Here is a 17650-nt window from a genome sequence, read left to right as displayed (position 1 = left end):
AGGGAACAAATGCAATTGATCACCAAGTTTCTCCTTATATTTCCGACATTTGCTCTGATTATTATCCACATTCTCATTCATGGTCCTGCTTTTCCTATTTTTCTTCCAAAAATCCCTTGTCTTTTGAGTCTCACTCAAACCCAAATTGCGAGTTAGGGTGAAAAGTGAAGACCTTTCCAATACCCAACCTGTCCAAATTAAGACTTCATGGGCCTTCAACTTATAAAGCCCAAATCGGGATAAAGCGGAAACTGCCCATAACTCGCACAATCTACGGGTTCAATGAAGACGCTCTGCTCTGTCATCGAACAAAAAAATGAAGACGCTCTGCTCTGGCGTCGTGTTAAGAGGCTCGTGAAAAAGTGAAAACGACATAATACGCACCCAACAATAATCCCCTGCGTCGCGCTCGGACCCCCATGCCGTGGAGTTCCCGCTAAGCCGGCCTTTTATTTTAAATCCAATCGCTCTCATACCGACACGCCATGTCGCAACCACCAAACGCAGTCGTTTTGACGACCTAAAGAGTTTAAATTTCAAAAAACAAAGCGAAATATTTGGGAACGAACGGCAGCACTCGCCTGCCGTCCAAATAAAGCTAAACAGCCACACTGCATCATTTTCTCTCTCTCCTCGAATGGGCGCTCTCCCCTCTCTCTCTCTCTCTCTCTCTCTAAAAACTCATAGTTAAAATCCTCTTTTGGTAATCGAATTAGGTTTCGTTTTCAAATTTCCAGTACAAAATACTGGATCCCGATCCGCCTCTGAACTCTTTGCTCTCTCCATCTCCATCTACATTTGCCTAGATCGGCGAGTACGAAGCAAACCGAGAGAGAAAGGTTTCCGTTTTTTTTTTTTTTTTTTTTTTTGAGAAATGTCGTCGGAGGAAGAGAAGCTGTTGAAGGAGGCGAAGAAATTGCCGTGGGATGATCGGCTTTTCCATAAGAACTGGAAGGTGCGGAATGAAGCCAACATCGATTTGGCTGCCCTATGCGACTCCATCACCGATCCAAAGGACTCTCGTCTCCGTGAATTTGGTAAGGAATTCACCGGGAAACTGGTTCTGATTACCGGCGATCTAGTTCTTCCACGATTTAATTTTCGTTTGGTGGTTTTTTTTTTGGGTTAGGTTCGTTTTTTAGGAAGACTCTGGCGGATGCCAATTCGCCGGTACAAGAGAAGGCACTTGATGCATTGATTGCTTATTTACGAGCGGCTGATGCTGATGCTGGAAGGTTAGTGGTTTGCGAACTTTTGTTGAAGTTGAGTTTGATAGGGCGGTTTGTATAAATTTGCAATCTTTTTAAGTGGTGTTTCCTTTGGTACAGGTATGGCAAGGAAGTTTGCGATACCATCGTTGCGAAATGCCTCACCGGCAGGCCGAAGACGGTGGAGAAGGCTCAGGCTTCCTTTATGCTTTGGGTCGAATTGGAGGCTGTGGACGCTTTCTTGGTATGTTATTCTTTTTGTTTATCTGAAGAGTGTTTTTGTTTAAGACATTGCAATGGCAATGTGGTGTGATGTAGGATTAGTTATAGCAGCAGTAAGTTGCGAAGCTGTGGGGTTGTTTCTGGTAATTGGATAAACTTGATGTTTTATAGTAGTGTCACATATAGAGTGCTTGTTGATGTAGCATTTAGTAGTAGGAGGAGTAAGATGTGAAGCGCTGGGGTTGTTTCCGTGAATTGGATTATATCTGGCAGTTGTTTCTTAATGTTGGTACTCTGGTATAAAGGTCTCAAAGACATGGGAAGAATTTATTATTTATAATTAGACAGCAGGAGGCATTTTATATGCAACACAGTGATGACATTGTAATTCCCCTACTTATGGTTTAAGAGGAGTTCAGTATTTCGTGGTATGTGACATGTATCTACTCGTAGCGAGAGAAAGGAAGAGAGAAAGAGAGAGTTTAATTGGGGTCGAACTGTTCTATGAAAAGCAATTCAGGCATCAATATATCAGAATTGGTTGTTTACTGGTCACTTTGAGCAATTGAAAACAGGTTGGGAAATCTAGAAGGAAGGCGAACATAGACTTGGATGGAAGTTGTTTATCCGTATGGCGAGGGATTTAGTAGTGTGGATTCTAGTGTTTTTTATGTTTAACTTTAATTCATTTTTCTGTGTTTGGTTTGTATTGGCGTGATTACATTTTGATTTGTAGTGATTGATCACAATTTATCTGGGACCTTACGTAGGTGTGGTTTATTGTAGGATGCCATGGAGAAAGCAATAAAAGCCAAAGTTGCCAAAGCTGTTGTGCCTGCAATTGATGTCATGTTTCAAGCCTTAAGGTTTTTAGATTGATATTTATTTTCTGCAAATCTATTTATTAATTCATTGACTTGTTTTTCTAACTATTATGTGTCTTTCCTTTCTTGTAATAGTGAATTTGGCTCAAAAATTATTCCTCCGAAAAGGATTTTAAAGATGCTTCCTGAACTATTTGACCATCAAGATCAAAATGTTCGTGCATCTTCTAAAGGACTTACTCTTGAGCTTTGCCGTTGGATAGGAAAAGACCCTGTAAAATCCATATTGTTTGAAAAAATGAGGGATACGATGGTATGTCCTATTTCCTTGAGTTTACCTTTATCTTTTTGTTATGGGAAAAAGAATAATAATATTTGTCTCTCTTTTATTGAAGAAAAAAGAATTGGAGTCTGAGCTCGTCAATGTTACCGGGACAGCCAGGCCATCTCGCAAAATCAGGTGAAAAATATGTTGTTAAATGTTTCAGTAACTGAGTGCAGCCCACAATGCGGAGTTATTACTTAAGCTACATGTTTTATTATATCTCTTTATTAGATCTGAGCAAGACAAGGAGCCAGAAAGGGAAGTTGTATCCGAAGTTGTTGGTCCTGGTCTTTCTGAGGAATCTACAGTGGATGGTATGTGATTGACTCTTGCATTTGGCTTCTCAAAGAATTGTTGTTCTGTAAGAATTTTCCTTTTGCACATTTACTTATACAGTCTGTTGTGTATCTGGATTTTCAGCTCCTCAGGAAATAGATGAATATGAGCTTGTTGATCCTGTTGATATATTGACTCCTCTGGATAAGTCTGGATTTTGGGATGGAGTGGTTAGTTTCATTTCCCTATCCTAAGATGTAGCTATATTTGTTCCACTATGGATTTGAACTTGGTGTTAAATTCATCAGCAAATGTACTTTCTCTGCCTCTAAGTATCGTTAATCTTTTCACTTGTTTCTAGAAAGCATCCAAATGGTCAGAGCGAAAGGAGGCTGTTGCTGAGCTCACCAAGCTAGCTTCAACCAAAAGAATAGCTCCTGGTGACTTCACCGAAATATGTAGGACATTAAAGAAGGTACTTTTATTTATATTTTAGCTGAAGCAATTATTATCATCTTCCACTCACTTCAACAGTGTCCTGTGTTCATTTTTTACTTCTGGAACAGTAGGGCTTACTTAGTGCAGGAGAACTCTCTCTCTCTCTCTCCCCCCCCAATCTATGTCTCTCAGTGGACTACCTTTTTCCTGCAGCTTATAACAGATGTGAACATAGCTGTTGCAGTTGAAGCTATCCAAGCTCTCGGCAATCTTGCCAAGGGCCTAAGAACCCACTTCTCTGGGAGTTCGCGTTTTCTATTGCCAGGGTTACTTGTAAGTTTATTTATATGTGTTTTCCTTCAGCAGTGAAGAAGCATACTGTAATAAGTTAACTCTGAATGTTTCAATTTAGAATTCAATTCTACTATACAGGATTTTTACAAATTAAGCATACTTTTGGTCAGATGGTTTTATCATATAGTACAATAACCACAACTAGCCAGATAGTCCTTTTAATGTTTATTTATTTTAATTTCTTAAAATCTCATTTTGGCTCATATGTTGAGCATGTATCAAAGCTTAACTTCTAGCATCATTACCCTTTTAAATCATATCTTATGTTTTTAGTAGTCTTTTTTATTGTATTAATGATATAGTTCAAACGGTCTTTTTAATTTACTTTCAGTATGTGTTAGCTTATTAAGTTCAACTTAAAGCATACTATCTTTTACTGAGTAGAAGATCTAGTTCATTAATTGCCTACCTTTTTGTTACTGTTTTTATAGGAGAAATTGAAAGAGAAAAAGCCAACTATGAGTGAGGCGCTTACCCAGACTCTTCAAGCTATGCATACAGCTGGCTGCTTAAATCTTGTTGACATTGTTGAAGGCAGGTTTCATATTCACCAACTTATGCATCAGTTTTTGCATCTAGTTTTTATTGTATTCTATTTTATTTTTAGCATCTTGATACCGCTATTATCAGAATTAACTGTATGTGTCTTGTCAATATGTGAAACTATTTTCATATTGTGGCTAATGTATCATCCATACTGTTTATTGCAGATGTTAAGACAGCAGTTAAAAATAAAGTACCTCTTGTACGATCATCGACTTTGAACTGGGTGACATTCTGTATTGAAACAAGTAACAAGGCTGTTGTTTTAAAGTTACACAAGGATTATGTTCCTATATTTATGGAGGTCAGTGCATCTTTCCTTGAGTGTCTGATGTGTTTTTTTTGTTTTTCAGTTTTCACTTGCTTTTTTTGGTCTAAAAGTCGTTTCTATTCGTGCTTCAATTTGTTGTTATATGTCACAATCCAACAATTAGAACTTCTGAATATGTTTTGGATTTCCTGTTGGGCTTCACGTGGTTTTGGAATTTGGATTGGTCATGTTTAAAGACATTGTTCATCTAATTATTGTTCTAATAGCTGATCAAAAAGTTCTGAAAATTAACCTCATGGCCTATATTGATTTTGGATTGGGTTTTTAAGAAGTTAAATAGTTGTAGTTTAAAACATCTGAGAAGAAGAAAGCTTCTTCTTTTTAGGATCACGTAAACTACCTGATTCTGTTGTGTCTACAATTATATTATGGTTAAATCTAAAGCAATCTGTACTTCTTTAGTGCCTCAATGATGGAACCCCAGAAGTGAGGGATGCAGCCTTTTCAGCTCTGACAGCAGTAGCTAAGGTAGCATTTTAATGCATTAAACTGGTTTATGTTTTAAATTTTAGGCTTGAAGCTTAATTACGGAGATTAATAATTTTCATTTGCACCATGTTCATTTTCTCTAGTCGGTTGGTATGAGGCCTTTGGAGAGGTCCCTGGAGAAACTTGATGATGTCAGAAGAAAGAAGCTTTCTGAAATGATTATGGGTTCCGAGGGTGGTACATCCACTGCTGCAAGCGCAGGTTTGTGTTTCTGTTTTGTTACTTGCAGAGGTTACCTATCTCCTTTTAGTATTCAAGTTTGTTTGATGTGATGTTTTCTCACTTCATTTTTGTACACCTTGATATGCCAACTACAGTTCAAAGCTCTGGTGTCACTGCAGCCTCTCTGGAGGTGGGTTTCTTGCCTTCAATTTAGGGTTCAAGTTTCTTGTCTATGATTATACATGCTGCATTTTGGTCGTTATGATGCCATCTATTAATTATCCTTCCTGGTCACCAGATAATTGGATGGAATTGTTTCAATTGTTATATTCCTATTTTCTTTTCGATATTTTTTTGGTGGTCCTGAAGGTGTGTTTGTCTTCTCAATTCTTTGCAGACTTCAGACAGTTCATTTGTTCGAAAGTCAGCTGCAAGCATGCTTAGTGGGAAGAGGCCTGTTCAGGCAGTTGTGAGTTTTATAGCTCATAAACTTTTGTTTGCTTACTTATTTTGAACTGTCAGTGGACTTGTTATTTGTTTCATGATTGACACGATGATCTTGATAATAGCCTGCTAAACAAAAAGTGGGATCTGGAAAATCTGGTGGCAGTAAGAAAGGGGAAGTAACTGTACAGGCAAAAGCTTCCAAGTCAGTTGAACCACCTGAAGACGTTGAGGTATCTTATCTTTTTTTGCGGTGGAAGTGCTGTTTTGTTTTTTGTTACCGTAGTAACATTGACTGCCTTTCTTTTGTGAATTGTTGCAGCCAGCAGAAATGAGTCTTGAAGAAATTGAAAGCAGATTAGGTTCTCTTATAAAAGTGGATACCATCTCTCAATTGAAGAGCACTGTGTGGAAAGAACGGCTTGAAGGTTGGTGATGATATTTATTTGTATTCACATGACATGAAAGTTGAAACGTACAGAATTCTTGTTTTGTTTAAAGTGATTATAACTGCTATACGATTTTGTTGCAGCCATATCCTCATTTAAACAAGAAGTGGAAGCTTTGCAGGACATCAACCAGTCTGTTGAGTTATTAATTCGTTTACTTTGCGCTGTCCCTGGTTGGAGTGAAAAAAATGTTCAGGTATTTTATTTTTTAATTTTACTGGACAGATCTATCACTATCTTTTTCTTTGAGTTTTTTTTTTGTTTAGTTACTGTTTTGCGGAAAAGCTATTAAAGATTGGTATTTTGAGTTATGCAGGTTCAACAACAGGTAATTGAAGTTATTACCTACATAGCCTCCACTGCAATGAAATTTCCGAAGAAATGTGTGGTACTTTGTCTACTGGGTGAGTGTCTTGAAGCGCCCCCCCCCCCCCCCTCTCTCTCTCTCTCTCTCTCTCTCTCTCTTCTCCTCCCTCGGGTGGATTTTGTTGTGGACTGGACAGTCTGTTAATCAAGCTCTTGCATTTATTGTGCAATTTTACAGGTATAAGCGAGCGGGTAGCAGATATCAAGACTCGGACTCATGCCATGAAGTGTCTGACTTCTTTCTCTGAAGCCATAGGTCCAGGATTTATTTTTGAAAGAGTAAGTTCTGTTGTTAATTTTTTTCATCATTGCTCTTGGTATTTTTTTTTTTTGAGACTCATTTAGGTCTCCAGTAATAGTTTTTTTTTTTTTTTTTTTTAATTTTTTTTTATTGTAGCTTTACAAAATAATGAAAGAGCACAAGAACCCGAAGGTTCTTAGCGAGGGAATATTGTGGATGGTTTCAGCTGTTGAAGATTTTGGTGTCTCACATTTGAAGCTTAAGGTGTTAATAGTTCTATTTTGACTTTTGAATCTCTTTCTGTCATCATCATAATCAGTTGTCATTTAGTTATGGATGTTAATATGGTATTATATTTTACAGGATTTGATTGATTTTTGCAAAGATACTGGACTGCAGTCCAGTGCTGCTGCTACTAGAAATTCTACTATAAAACTTTTGGGTGTTACACATAAGTTTGTTGGTCCAGGTGACTAGTCATTTCAGTTTGAACACTCAATATTATAATATCCAGTTTCATATCGTTTATCTAAGAATATATAACTTGCAGATATTAAAGGATTTCTTACGGATGTCAAACCTGCACTGCTTAGTGCACTGGAAGCAGAGTATGAAAAAAATCCATTTGAGGTATGTTTAGTTGATAGTCAAAGTTACATAATCATTGTTATTTGTTTATGGGTAACTTATGCCTGTATCATTTTCTAGGGTGCTGCAGTGGTTCTGAAGAGAAATGTTCGAGCAACAGAATCTACTTCATCAATTTCTGCTAGTGGGTTGGACAGTCTTCCACGTGAAGATATTAGTGGAAAAATTACACCTACTCTGCTGAAGAATTTGGAGAGCCCTGATTGGAAGGTCTTGTTTATACATTTTGTATTTCTCTATGCTGTGCATGACAGTTGTTCTTAGAACTGTATCTTTTATTATGAGCCATATTGAATCTTCCATTTTTTCATTTTAAGGTTCGCTTGGAGTCAATTGATGCAGTAAATAAAATTTTAGAAGAGGCTAATAAGCGCATCCAGCCAACTGGAACTGGTAAGAGTATCTTCATGCTTGGTATTACTGTGCTTCCAAACTAATTGGGTTTTTTTTTTTATATTTATAATTTTTATTTTACTTTTTAAAACATGGTTTTGGGAGTTTAGGGGTTGCGGTGGGAATCTGACATGCTCATTGTTTAAGTGCTTCTACATAATGGTCCTTATTCATTTAGTTTTTCCCCTTTTTTGTTGTTTGCTGCCAGTGGAGTTATTTGGTGCCTTAAGGGGACGATTATATGACAGCAATAAGAACCTAGTTGCAGCAACCTTGACAGCTATTGGTAATGTTGCATCTGCAATGGGAGCACCGGTTGAAAAGGCGAGCAAGGTTTGTTTATTTCCAAAATCAGAAATATTGACGTAGCTTATCTGTTTTGGTTTCCTTGAGATAGTTGAACTATATCTTGTATTGGTTACTTGCAGGGCATTCTGTCAGATATTTTGAAATGTATTGGAGACAATAAGAAGCATATGAGAGAATGCACTTTAGCTACTTTAGACTCATGGCTCTCTGCTGTGAATCTTGATAAAATGGTAACTGGTTTGTCGTACTTGTGTTTTGAAATTTTAGTTTCCTGTCAGGTACCGTAACGGACTGTTGTTGTTGCTGTAGGTTCCTTATATCACGGCAGCTATAACAGAAACCAAGCTTGGTGCAGAAGGGCGCAAAGATCTTTTTGACTGGTTGACGAGGCAGCTTTCTGTGCTAAGTGATTATAATGATGCTGTACATCTTCTGAAACCAGCTTCCTCTGCTATGACGGTAAATTTTATATGAGAATAAGTTATTTTTTATGAGACGTTCTTGGCTTAATTGTTTCATGGTTCTACCTATTCATCCATCAGATCCCCCACATGTCCAGTCATACATATATACTATGATAAATGCACAAAGTCAGCAACCACTCCTATAATTTTTTTAATGTCTATTTCTTATAGGATAAATCTTCAGATGTTCGTAAAGCAGCAGAGGCATGCATTGCTGAAATTTTGAGAGTTAGTGGACATGAAGCGGTAAGTGTTCTAGGAACCTCTATTGCTCTTTCCTTTTCATTTGACATATGATTTGAAACCTTTTTTATTTGGTTATTCCTCAGGTTGAGAAAATTTTGAAAGATATTCAAGGGCCAGCTTTAGCTCTTGTTCTTGAACGGTTGAAGCCTTCCGGATCTTTACAAGGTGTGCATATTGATTGCCATCTCTCATGTTTTGTTTATGATACTTCAAACTAATCTGAACGGTTTCCCCTGAACAACTTTGAATTGTTAAGCAATATCAATGGGACCAACATCCAAAAGCATCCCAAAGGTTGGAAAATCTGCTTCCAATGGAGTGTTAAAGCCTGGAACGAAAGCCATATCTTCAGTATGCCCCTCTTGATTTCTTATGGTCATTTACTTTTTGTTACTTGTAATGAGATTATTAATTGATTGATCCATGAATTCCAAAGAGGACCATTGCAATGAAGGGATCAAGGCCAGGTTCAATACTGTCTGTCCAAGATATAGCTGTCCAGTCACAGGCCTTGCTAAATGTTAAAGATTCAGTTAAGGTATATATGGAAATAGCATTGAACTTTAAACTTCTATACTAATGTTGAGTACAGTGAGTCAGTGGCTGATTGATCTTTGAACTCCAGGTGGATAGGGAGAGAATAGTGGTTAAGAGGTTTAAGTTTGAAGAGCCACGAATAGAACAGATTCAAGATCTTGAGGTCTGTATTTGTACAGATTTCACCAAATAATTTCTTGTTTATTCCCTGATGATTGATTTAATTTGAGTACTTTCATTTGTGTTTTATGCAGAATGATATGATGAAGTACTTCAGAGAGGATCTGCATAGGCGGCTTCTTAGTACAGATTTTAAGAAGCAAGTAGATGGGCTTGAGATGCTGCAGAAGGTATTTTCCTGTCACTTCTAATTTCTTTGATTTATATCAAATATGTCATTGCCTAGCTTTAAAATTCATTTTCTGTCTCTATGCCAGGCACTTCCAACTATTAGAAAGGAAATTATTGAAGTTCTGGATATACTGCTTAGGTGGTTTGTTTTACAATTTTGTAAATCAAACACAACATCCCTGTTAAAGGTATGGTATTTTTTGTGCATTTTTTTTTTTTTTGGTTTCCAATTTTTAGGGTCTGTAGGTGTATTACTTTCTAACTAACTGCCTATGTTGTGTTTCACAGGTGCTGGAATTTCTTCATGACCTTTTTGACATGTTTAGGGATGAGGGATACATGTTGACCGAGTCAGAAGCAGCAATTCTTCTTCCATGCCTAATGGAGAAGGTTGTTACTTTTTTCTTTTATATGTTCAACTTCAGCAACAAATAACTGTTTCTGCATTTAATAAAAGCCTCAAACTGTATGTATACTCATGGTTATAATGATGGTTTTATGCGGCAGCTTGGACACAATGGTTCTGGAGTACGAAAAGAAATGAAGGAGCTGGCCAGACAAATTGTTCAGGCATATACTGCTGCAAAGAGTTTACCTTATATTTTGGAGGGATTGCGTTCTAAGAACTACCGGACACGAATTGAGTGTGCTGAACTTGTTGGATATTTGATCGATCATCATGGAGCTGAGGTAAAAGTAAATAAAGTATTTACCTTTGTGCGTGCTTGTTAGTCTTATATACAATGGTGCAGGGTCTTATGATTTGGTTGTGCTATAAGACATTAACACCTACTTTTCTTAGCAGATAAGTGGACAATTAAAATCTTTGCAAATTGTTGCAAGCTTGACTGCAGAAAGAGAGAATGAAATTAGGAAGGCTGCTCTAAATACGCTAGCTTCCGGTTATAAGCTTCTTGGTATGTCATGTTGTCACGTAACCATTGTAAAATTTGTTGGCTATAATTTGAAAATAATAAATTATAAGTTGCTGATATGTTTTATTGTAATTATTGACTCTTCTTAGGGGAGGACATATGGAGATATGTCGGGAAGCTAACAGGTGCTCAGAAAAGCTTGATAGAAGAGAGATTTAAGTATACGGTCAGTACATACTGATGCCTTTAAATTACATATAATAGTTGGCTGTAATTTAAGTTTCTAGGTTAAAGATATGGAGAAAAACAAGGAAGGATTTTTTTTTTAACAGCATGATTTTTTTTTTAGGTTAAAGATATGGAGAAAAACAAGGAAGGAAAGCCTGGTGAAGCTAGGGCTTCTTTAAGGCGTTCTGTCAGGGAAATTGGGTATGCTTTGGACGTGTCTTTTTGAAGCATAGTTTTGTTGCTATTTCATGCTTCTAATTTTCAAGTTCCTGTGTTTACATTCTTGAATGTTCAATTATAATTGTACATAAGGACTAAGGAGTTTTTAACTTACATGCAAAAGGAAGTAAGAGAATTTTGACTATTTTCTGTAGCACTTATAGTTCAGTTAGAAAGAACATGATAGACCAGAAAGTATCTATGCCAATGAAGAGGAAACTTTTATTTAGTTGCATGAACCTCCACTATCACCAATTATATCTTGAGTTTATTGCTTGCCATTAGGTCTGATGTAGCAGAGCAGAGTGGGGAGGTTGCACGATCTGTTGCTGCTCCAACACTTGCTAGGTATTTCAACTTTTGCAGTCCCATTTTATATTAACCTTTCATTTTATTCCAATGCACTAGTTGTTCTCAATATAGCATAATGATGTTAATATCATTCTTTTAGGGGCAATTATGGTCATTCTGAGATTCACAGGGAGAGACAGCTGATGCCTCGTGGATTTGCTGCTGTTAATGGCCCAACAGACTGGAATGAAGCTTTGGAGATCATTTCTTCTGAGGATCCTGATCAGGTGTGCAAGATATAATGTTTTAGTTGTCATTAGTACGAGTAACTATTTCTTCCACTGTCATGATTTCTTGTTATGTGTGATCAACGATGTCAGATGTTATTTTTGGCTGCTTTACCTCTCTTTGTGGCTGGTTCAGTTTCTGCATGTCCTTTTGTTTGTCATTTATTTCAAGTAAAGAACATGCTCTGAGCATATATTCTTGTGTTCCAGTCGGTTGAAGGAATGAAAGTTGTGTGTCATGAGTTGGCACAGTCGACCAGTGATCCAGAAGGCAGTGCAATGGATGACCTAGTGAAGGATGCAGATAAACTTGTTTCGTGCTTAGCAAAGAAGGTAAGTACAATAACAATTCAGTTTGATAACACGTGCTTTCCTTTATGCTGTTGCCTGCTGTTATTGTAAATGTGGCTTCAATTGAAATTTACCAGCCTTTGTTGTTTTTGTTTTTTTTTTGGGGTTCTTTGAATAGGTAGCAACGACTTTTGACTTCAGTTTGACAGGAGCTTCATCTAGGTCCTGTAAATATGTCCTGAACACTCTCATGCAGGTAGTTTACCAATTATTCTGAAGATATCATTAATGCAATTATTGTGAACATATTATTAATGCATGTAAAGAGATTATATGGGGAGTCGGAGTAAATGAGAGTTAATTAATAAACTGTAGGAAATTCATTCATGCTTCAGGAATTTTTTGGCTTAACGATACTATCTTTGACTGTTCGTCAGACATTTCAAAATAAAAGATTTGCACATGCTGTCAAGGAGAGCACTCTTGATAGTCTAATCACTGAGCTCCTGCTCTGGCTTTTAGATGAGAGGGTTCCCCATATGGATGATGGCAGCCAACTTCTCAAAGCCTTGAATGTCTTGATGCTAAAGATTCTGGTAGGAGATATTGTTTTTGCATTGCTCCCATTCCTAGTGATTTTTGGTCTACTTACTACATCAGTTATAACTAGTGATTGTACCTGCAGGATAATGCCGACCGCACTTCGTCCTTTGTGGTTCTTATCAATCTCTTACGTCCTTTAGATCCCTCAAGATGGCCTGCACCTCCAGCGAATGAAACGTTGGCTGCCAGAAACCAGAAGTTCTCTGATCTGGTTGTCAAATGTTTAATCAAACTTACAAAGGTATCCGTTTGCGTGGCCTTATATTTTGGTCCCACACGCACACGCACACATATAATGCATTGCCATTGCTTTAATAAATATAGCAGATGCTTGCCTTGTATTAACTGCACCATTAAAATTAAGCTTTGAAATCCAAGTAATCATAGCCTTCCTCCTTTTCCTAAACTTATGTGAAGCAATTCAATAAGAAAATGCTTAGCTGTACTTGAGAAATTTCATTCTGAAAACTTATATCTGTTTCTCTGATCCTTAATTTTTCAACAGACTAAAGCTTTTTCTGTAAGATGATGATGAGAAATGCCAATTGGTGTTAACCACGGAATCAGATTTCAAGAAAAGTATGATAGATTGGAATATAAGATGAAAGAGCCTGTTGGATTTCAACAGAATACGGACATAGATGAAATAAATGGTCTTACCATGTTTATTAGGCAGTATCTGAACGGTTAATTTAACTCGTTGTATTACAATCAATCATAGTCTTCCTCCTTTTCCTAAATTTATGTGAAGCAATTCAATAGGAAAATGCTTAGCTGTACTTGAGAAATTTCATTCTGAAACATATATCTATTTCTCTGATCCCTAATTTTCCAACAGACTAAAGCTTTTTCTGTAAGATGATGATGAGAACTATGCCAATTGGTGTTAACCACGGAATCAGATTTCAAGAAAAGTATGATAGATTGGAATATAAGATGAAAGAGCCTGTTGGATTTCAACAGAATACGGACATTGATGAAATAAATGGTCTTACCATGTTTATTTTGCTGTAATCTGAATGTTCATGTGCTTTTTTTTCTCTAGCGGGTTCTGCTTTTGTTGTTGCTAGTTCCATGGTGTGACATAAATCCATCACCGTTGGATAAATGATGATCTGGAGATTTTTCTTATATGATGCTTTCTCCTGTGGTAGGTTCTTCAAAGCACCATATATGATGTTGATCTGGACCACATCCTTCAAAGTATCCATTTATACCTTCAAGACTTGGGTATGGAAGAAATCCGGAGAAGGTATGCTTCACATGATAACTATAAATCCCACTCTCTTGTGGTTCATGCATTGATTTCTTCTCTCTTGTCTTTTGTAAAATCAAAATCATATTAGAGCTGGTGCCGATGACAAACCATTGCGTATGGTGAAAACTGTTCTACATGAGCTTGTGAAGCTTCGCGGAGCTGCAATTAAAGGTCACCTTTCTATGGTTCCTATAGACATGAAGCCCCAGCCAATTATTCTTGCTTACATTGATCTTAATCTTGAGGTAATTATTATATTGTGATGCTTTTTAATATATTTTTTATTGAGAAACAAACTTCTTTATTTATTTGGGGAATTTTTTTTTTGTATTTTGTAATTTTTTTTTATTGGAATGAGACCCTGTTTATCATTTATTGCCTTTTTTGTAACAACCGGGCAGACTCTAGCGGCAGCAAGGATGTTGACATCAACTGGGTCTGGGGGCCAAACTCATTGGGGTGATTCAGCAGCTAATAATCCTTCCTCTGCTACACATTCTGCTGATGCACAATTAAAGGTATTGCAACTGTTTACCTTTACCAACCTCATTGGTCAATTCTTTTATTGTTTTTTCTTCACCATGACCTCTTTTTGTACAGCTTTGTATTATATACACGCTTCTTTTTTATTATATATTATTATATTTTTCCTGAAAATTGTTCTTTTGGCTGTACTTTTGCTTTCAGCAAGAACTTGCTGCCATTTTCAAGAAGATTGGTGACAAGCAGACTTGCTCCATTGGTCTATATGAACTATATCGTATAACCCAACTCTACCCTAAAGTGAGTAATTGATTTCTTCATAGCCTGTTATTAACTTGGTTTAGTTTCTGCTTCCAAGCAGGACTTTTGATTGGTTTCTCAGCATAGATATTCTGTTTATGTTTTATTTCAGGTAGATATATTCTCCCAGCTCCAAAATGCCAGTGAGGCTTTTCGGACGTATATTAGAGATGGTTTAGCACAGGTGATTCTCATCAATACTACCAGTCTACCACTATACTATAATGTTCCTGTCCACAAACAAATTGATGATTCCTATATTGGAAATTAGTTTTATAATGTTATCAAAATTTAATTACATTTATGTTTCTTTACAGATGGAGAAGAATGCAGCAGCTGGAAGGACACCTTCAAGTGTACCAATGCCTACTCCTCCCCCAGCTTCTCTTACTGTTTCTTCTCCTGAATTTGCACCCCTTTCCCCTGTACACACAAATTCCTTAATGGATTCAAAATCATTTAATGTGAAGAGTGAACCAACTAGCTTTAATCTTCCACCGGCATATGCTGAAGACAACAGGCTTCACAATGCCAATACTGCTAGAGGCCTGGTTGAAAACTCGTTAGTTGACCCAAGGAATGAGAGATATATGGGTGGAGGTAATTTGCGTTAGTGCCTTTTCTTTTTTCTCCTGCATCGCTGCTTCTGGATTTTCTTGTTGACCTGAATGACCTTACCCTAGAACTCACCTTGGCACTGCAGTGACTAGTGGGACACTAGATGCAATTAGAGAGAGGATGAAAAGCATGCAACTAGCGGCAGCTTCTGGGAACCTGGAGTCAGAAGCTAGGCCATTAATGTATGTAAATGACAACCAAAATCAGGGACTCGCTGGTCAGATAAATCGGGCATCAGAGAATCCCCTCCAAAGTGGGGTTCTCCCTATGGATGAAAGGGCATTATCTGGGCTTCAAGCTCGGATGGAGAGACTAAAAAGTGGGACACTTGAACCCCTTTAAAGAAGAAATATGTGAATAGGAAGAGGATTTCTCGAAGATTTGTCTCATTACCCCATCAGGCCTCTATTTTTGTAAATGTCAGGGAGGCGATGCTTTCAATATTCAGTCGCAGCTACAGACTGGTGTCTCTGTGGCATCCTCGAAGGCTGATCTTTTTCTTGGGGTGTTGTTTATTGTATACCGCAGCTGTGTTTAGCAACTTCGCATTTGTAAATTGTAGAAGCTTTGCTCAGGAAATATGGTTCTTTTGCTTTCCTTTAGTAGCAGGTATAGACCACACTTCTCAGGTCCTGAAATTTTTGGCAGAGTTTTTGGGATATAGCACTGCCATGTGCTATTGGCTTCTTTGTACTGCAAACCCGTAGGAATTTCAGTTTTATATTGCTTCGGAAGCATTTAATCCTTGATTATCATGCCTCCCAATTTAATACAAATGTACCCAACTTGGTCCACTTCAATTCGATTTCTTTGTGTGTTTTGTCAATGCGTCCTCTTCTTATTCCTTGGGATGGCTCTATTGGAAATGAGTTTGTTACAGAAAAATGTTGCCTCATTCCAGAAAAGTACGATGGTGAAGATCATGGGGTATGAATGTCTGGCATCAATGCATCATAACAAAATGAAATGGCATTTTCTCCTCCCTTTTGCCACTGTAAAACAAATTCTCTTGGGCTTGAGCTTGTAAGCAACTAACAGAACACCAGCAAGCAGATCATGTAGCTTGCAGAAAACGTTGCAAATAACGGAACCCTTGCTATGTCTAAACCCCGCATAATCGCATATGAACTTTTCGGTAAATTTCACTTTTCTAAATCAATCAAGTTTTTTCATGCATCAGTATTAAGTAACACCCTACAACACCATAAGTACCTATAAACTATCATATCTTTGGATACTTTATCCCATTTTTGAGAATCGAGCTCAAAATTTCAACGCCTAATATGCCTCATTTAGCTATCTAGATTGTTATGTTTTAAGATGTTGACTGTACTTCTCATGGCTGAGACACGTTTCAAATGACTTAGATGAGCCTCGTATACTCAATTTTTAAACAAATTTGTGTTTTGACTCTCGCTTCAAATTTGTCCGATTTGAGCCAAACCCCTTGTTATAGCACACGAGTTTTTTTTTTAAAACTAGAGTGCTTGTAACACCTTAAAACATCCTGAGTACCCCTAAGCTATCATATATTTAGATACCTTGTCCCATTTTTTTTAATCGAGCTCTGTTGTAGTATACATGAATCATATTGTAGTATATATGAGTCATAGTATAAATGTCTATATCATGTATAAATAGGCACTTGAGTGTATAGATAAGGTACTTGAGTGTATAATATAGGTATAGAGACTTGTGTGACAAGCTTTATGCCAAAGGGCAACAAGCATGGCAGATTTCATCATTAAATGCAAGTATGTGGAGCTGCAGCCCTCAATCAACAAGAGAAGATTGTTACCAAATTGAGTTTCTCTTAGAGCTTTCACACTAGCTATGTATTCCTATAAATACCCTCTTGTATGAGATGAATAAACACACATGAATCTCCATTCTCTCTGAATTATTACTCTCTCTATATTTCTGTCAATTTATGCTTGTCCTCAAACACGTTATCAGCACGAAATTGCTCTAGAATTAGAATCGAAATTGTCAAAATAGAGGAAGTTCATAATCCGATTAAAGCCATTTTTCCAAACCTACAAAAAACCTCCAAACCCTAGCACATATCAAAGCCCTTGATCCAAGAAGCCCAGAACCGGTTTCAGAACCGCCAGAACCGGCCGGAAACAGCCTGAACCGGCCACCGGAAAAATTGAACCGCTGCCGAACCGCTGTCGAAGCCCTGCCGAGTCCTGCCGAGATCTGCCGAGAAGCTGCCGATAGCTGCCGAGCGAGTCCTGCCGAGACCTGCCGAGAAGCTGCCGAGAGCTGCCGAGCGAGTCCTGCCGAGACCTGCCGAGAAGCTGCCGAGACCTGCCGAGCGAGTCCTGCCGAGTCCTGCCGAAAGCTGTCGACAGCACCTGCCGAAAGCTGCCGAGACCTGCCGAGCTTATCTGCCGAGCCCCTGCCGAGCCCCTGCTGCGCAGCTGCCGAACAGCTGCCGAAGCACCTGCCTAGCAGCTGCCGAGCTGCTGCCTAGCAGCTGCCGAGCTGCTGCCTAGCAGCTGCCGAGCTGCTGCCTAGCAGCTGCCGAGTTGCTGCCTAGCATCTGCCGACAGATTCCGACAACTTTCCGGC

At 38.0% G+C, this 17650-nt stretch overlaps 1 protein-coding gene across 1 annotated transcript; it reads left to right on the top strand.

The window, feature by feature from the left end:
• The first annotated feature begins 575 nt into the window (after nucleotides 1-575).
• On the top strand, nucleotides 576-15899 carry LOC133714079 (protein MOR1). Its single transcript, XM_062140132.1, has 54 exons — nucleotides 576-1037; nucleotides 1130-1235; nucleotides 1329-1452; nucleotides 2217-2296; nucleotides 2390-2567; nucleotides 2650-2714; nucleotides 2811-2893; nucleotides 3000-3085; nucleotides 3217-3330; nucleotides 3507-3626; nucleotides 4079-4181; nucleotides 4358-4494; nucleotides 4924-4989; nucleotides 5094-5211; nucleotides 5328-5362; nucleotides 5570-5641; nucleotides 5742-5849; nucleotides 5939-6044; nucleotides 6149-6261; nucleotides 6382-6469; nucleotides 6610-6710; nucleotides 6829-6936; nucleotides 7036-7141; nucleotides 7223-7302; nucleotides 7381-7530; nucleotides 7638-7713; nucleotides 7922-8046; nucleotides 8142-8252; nucleotides 8332-8481; nucleotides 8658-8732; nucleotides 8816-8897; nucleotides 8989-9083; nucleotides 9169-9270; nucleotides 9358-9432; nucleotides 9524-9619; nucleotides 9707-9808; nucleotides 9909-10010; nucleotides 10128-10310; nucleotides 10426-10537; nucleotides 10645-10721; nucleotides 10845-10924; nucleotides 11228-11290; nucleotides 11394-11520; nucleotides 11731-11853; nucleotides 11990-12067; nucleotides 12249-12407; nucleotides 12497-12655; nucleotides 13569-13666; nucleotides 13761-13917; nucleotides 14074-14190; nucleotides 14360-14455; nucleotides 14568-14639; nucleotides 14773-15055; nucleotides 15159-15899. The coding sequence occupies exons 1-54, from the start codon at nucleotides 875-877 to the stop codon at nucleotides 15413-15415; spliced, it is 6042 nt and encodes a 2013-aa protein (XP_061996116.1). The 5' UTR covers nucleotides 576-874; the 3' UTR covers nucleotides 15416-15899.
• The last annotated feature ends 1751 nt before the right edge of the window (nucleotides 15900-17650 follow it).

This window comes from Rosa rugosa, chromosome 6 (assembly GCF_958449725.1).
Source record: "Rosa rugosa chromosome 6, drRosRugo1.1, whole genome shotgun sequence".
In the NCBI taxonomy this organism is placed as follows: Eukaryota; Viridiplantae; Streptophyta; class Magnoliopsida; order Rosales; family Rosaceae; genus Rosa; species Rosa rugosa.
The sequence above is the reverse complement of the archived record's forward strand: the minus strand, read 5'-3'. Positions and strand labels throughout refer to the sequence as shown.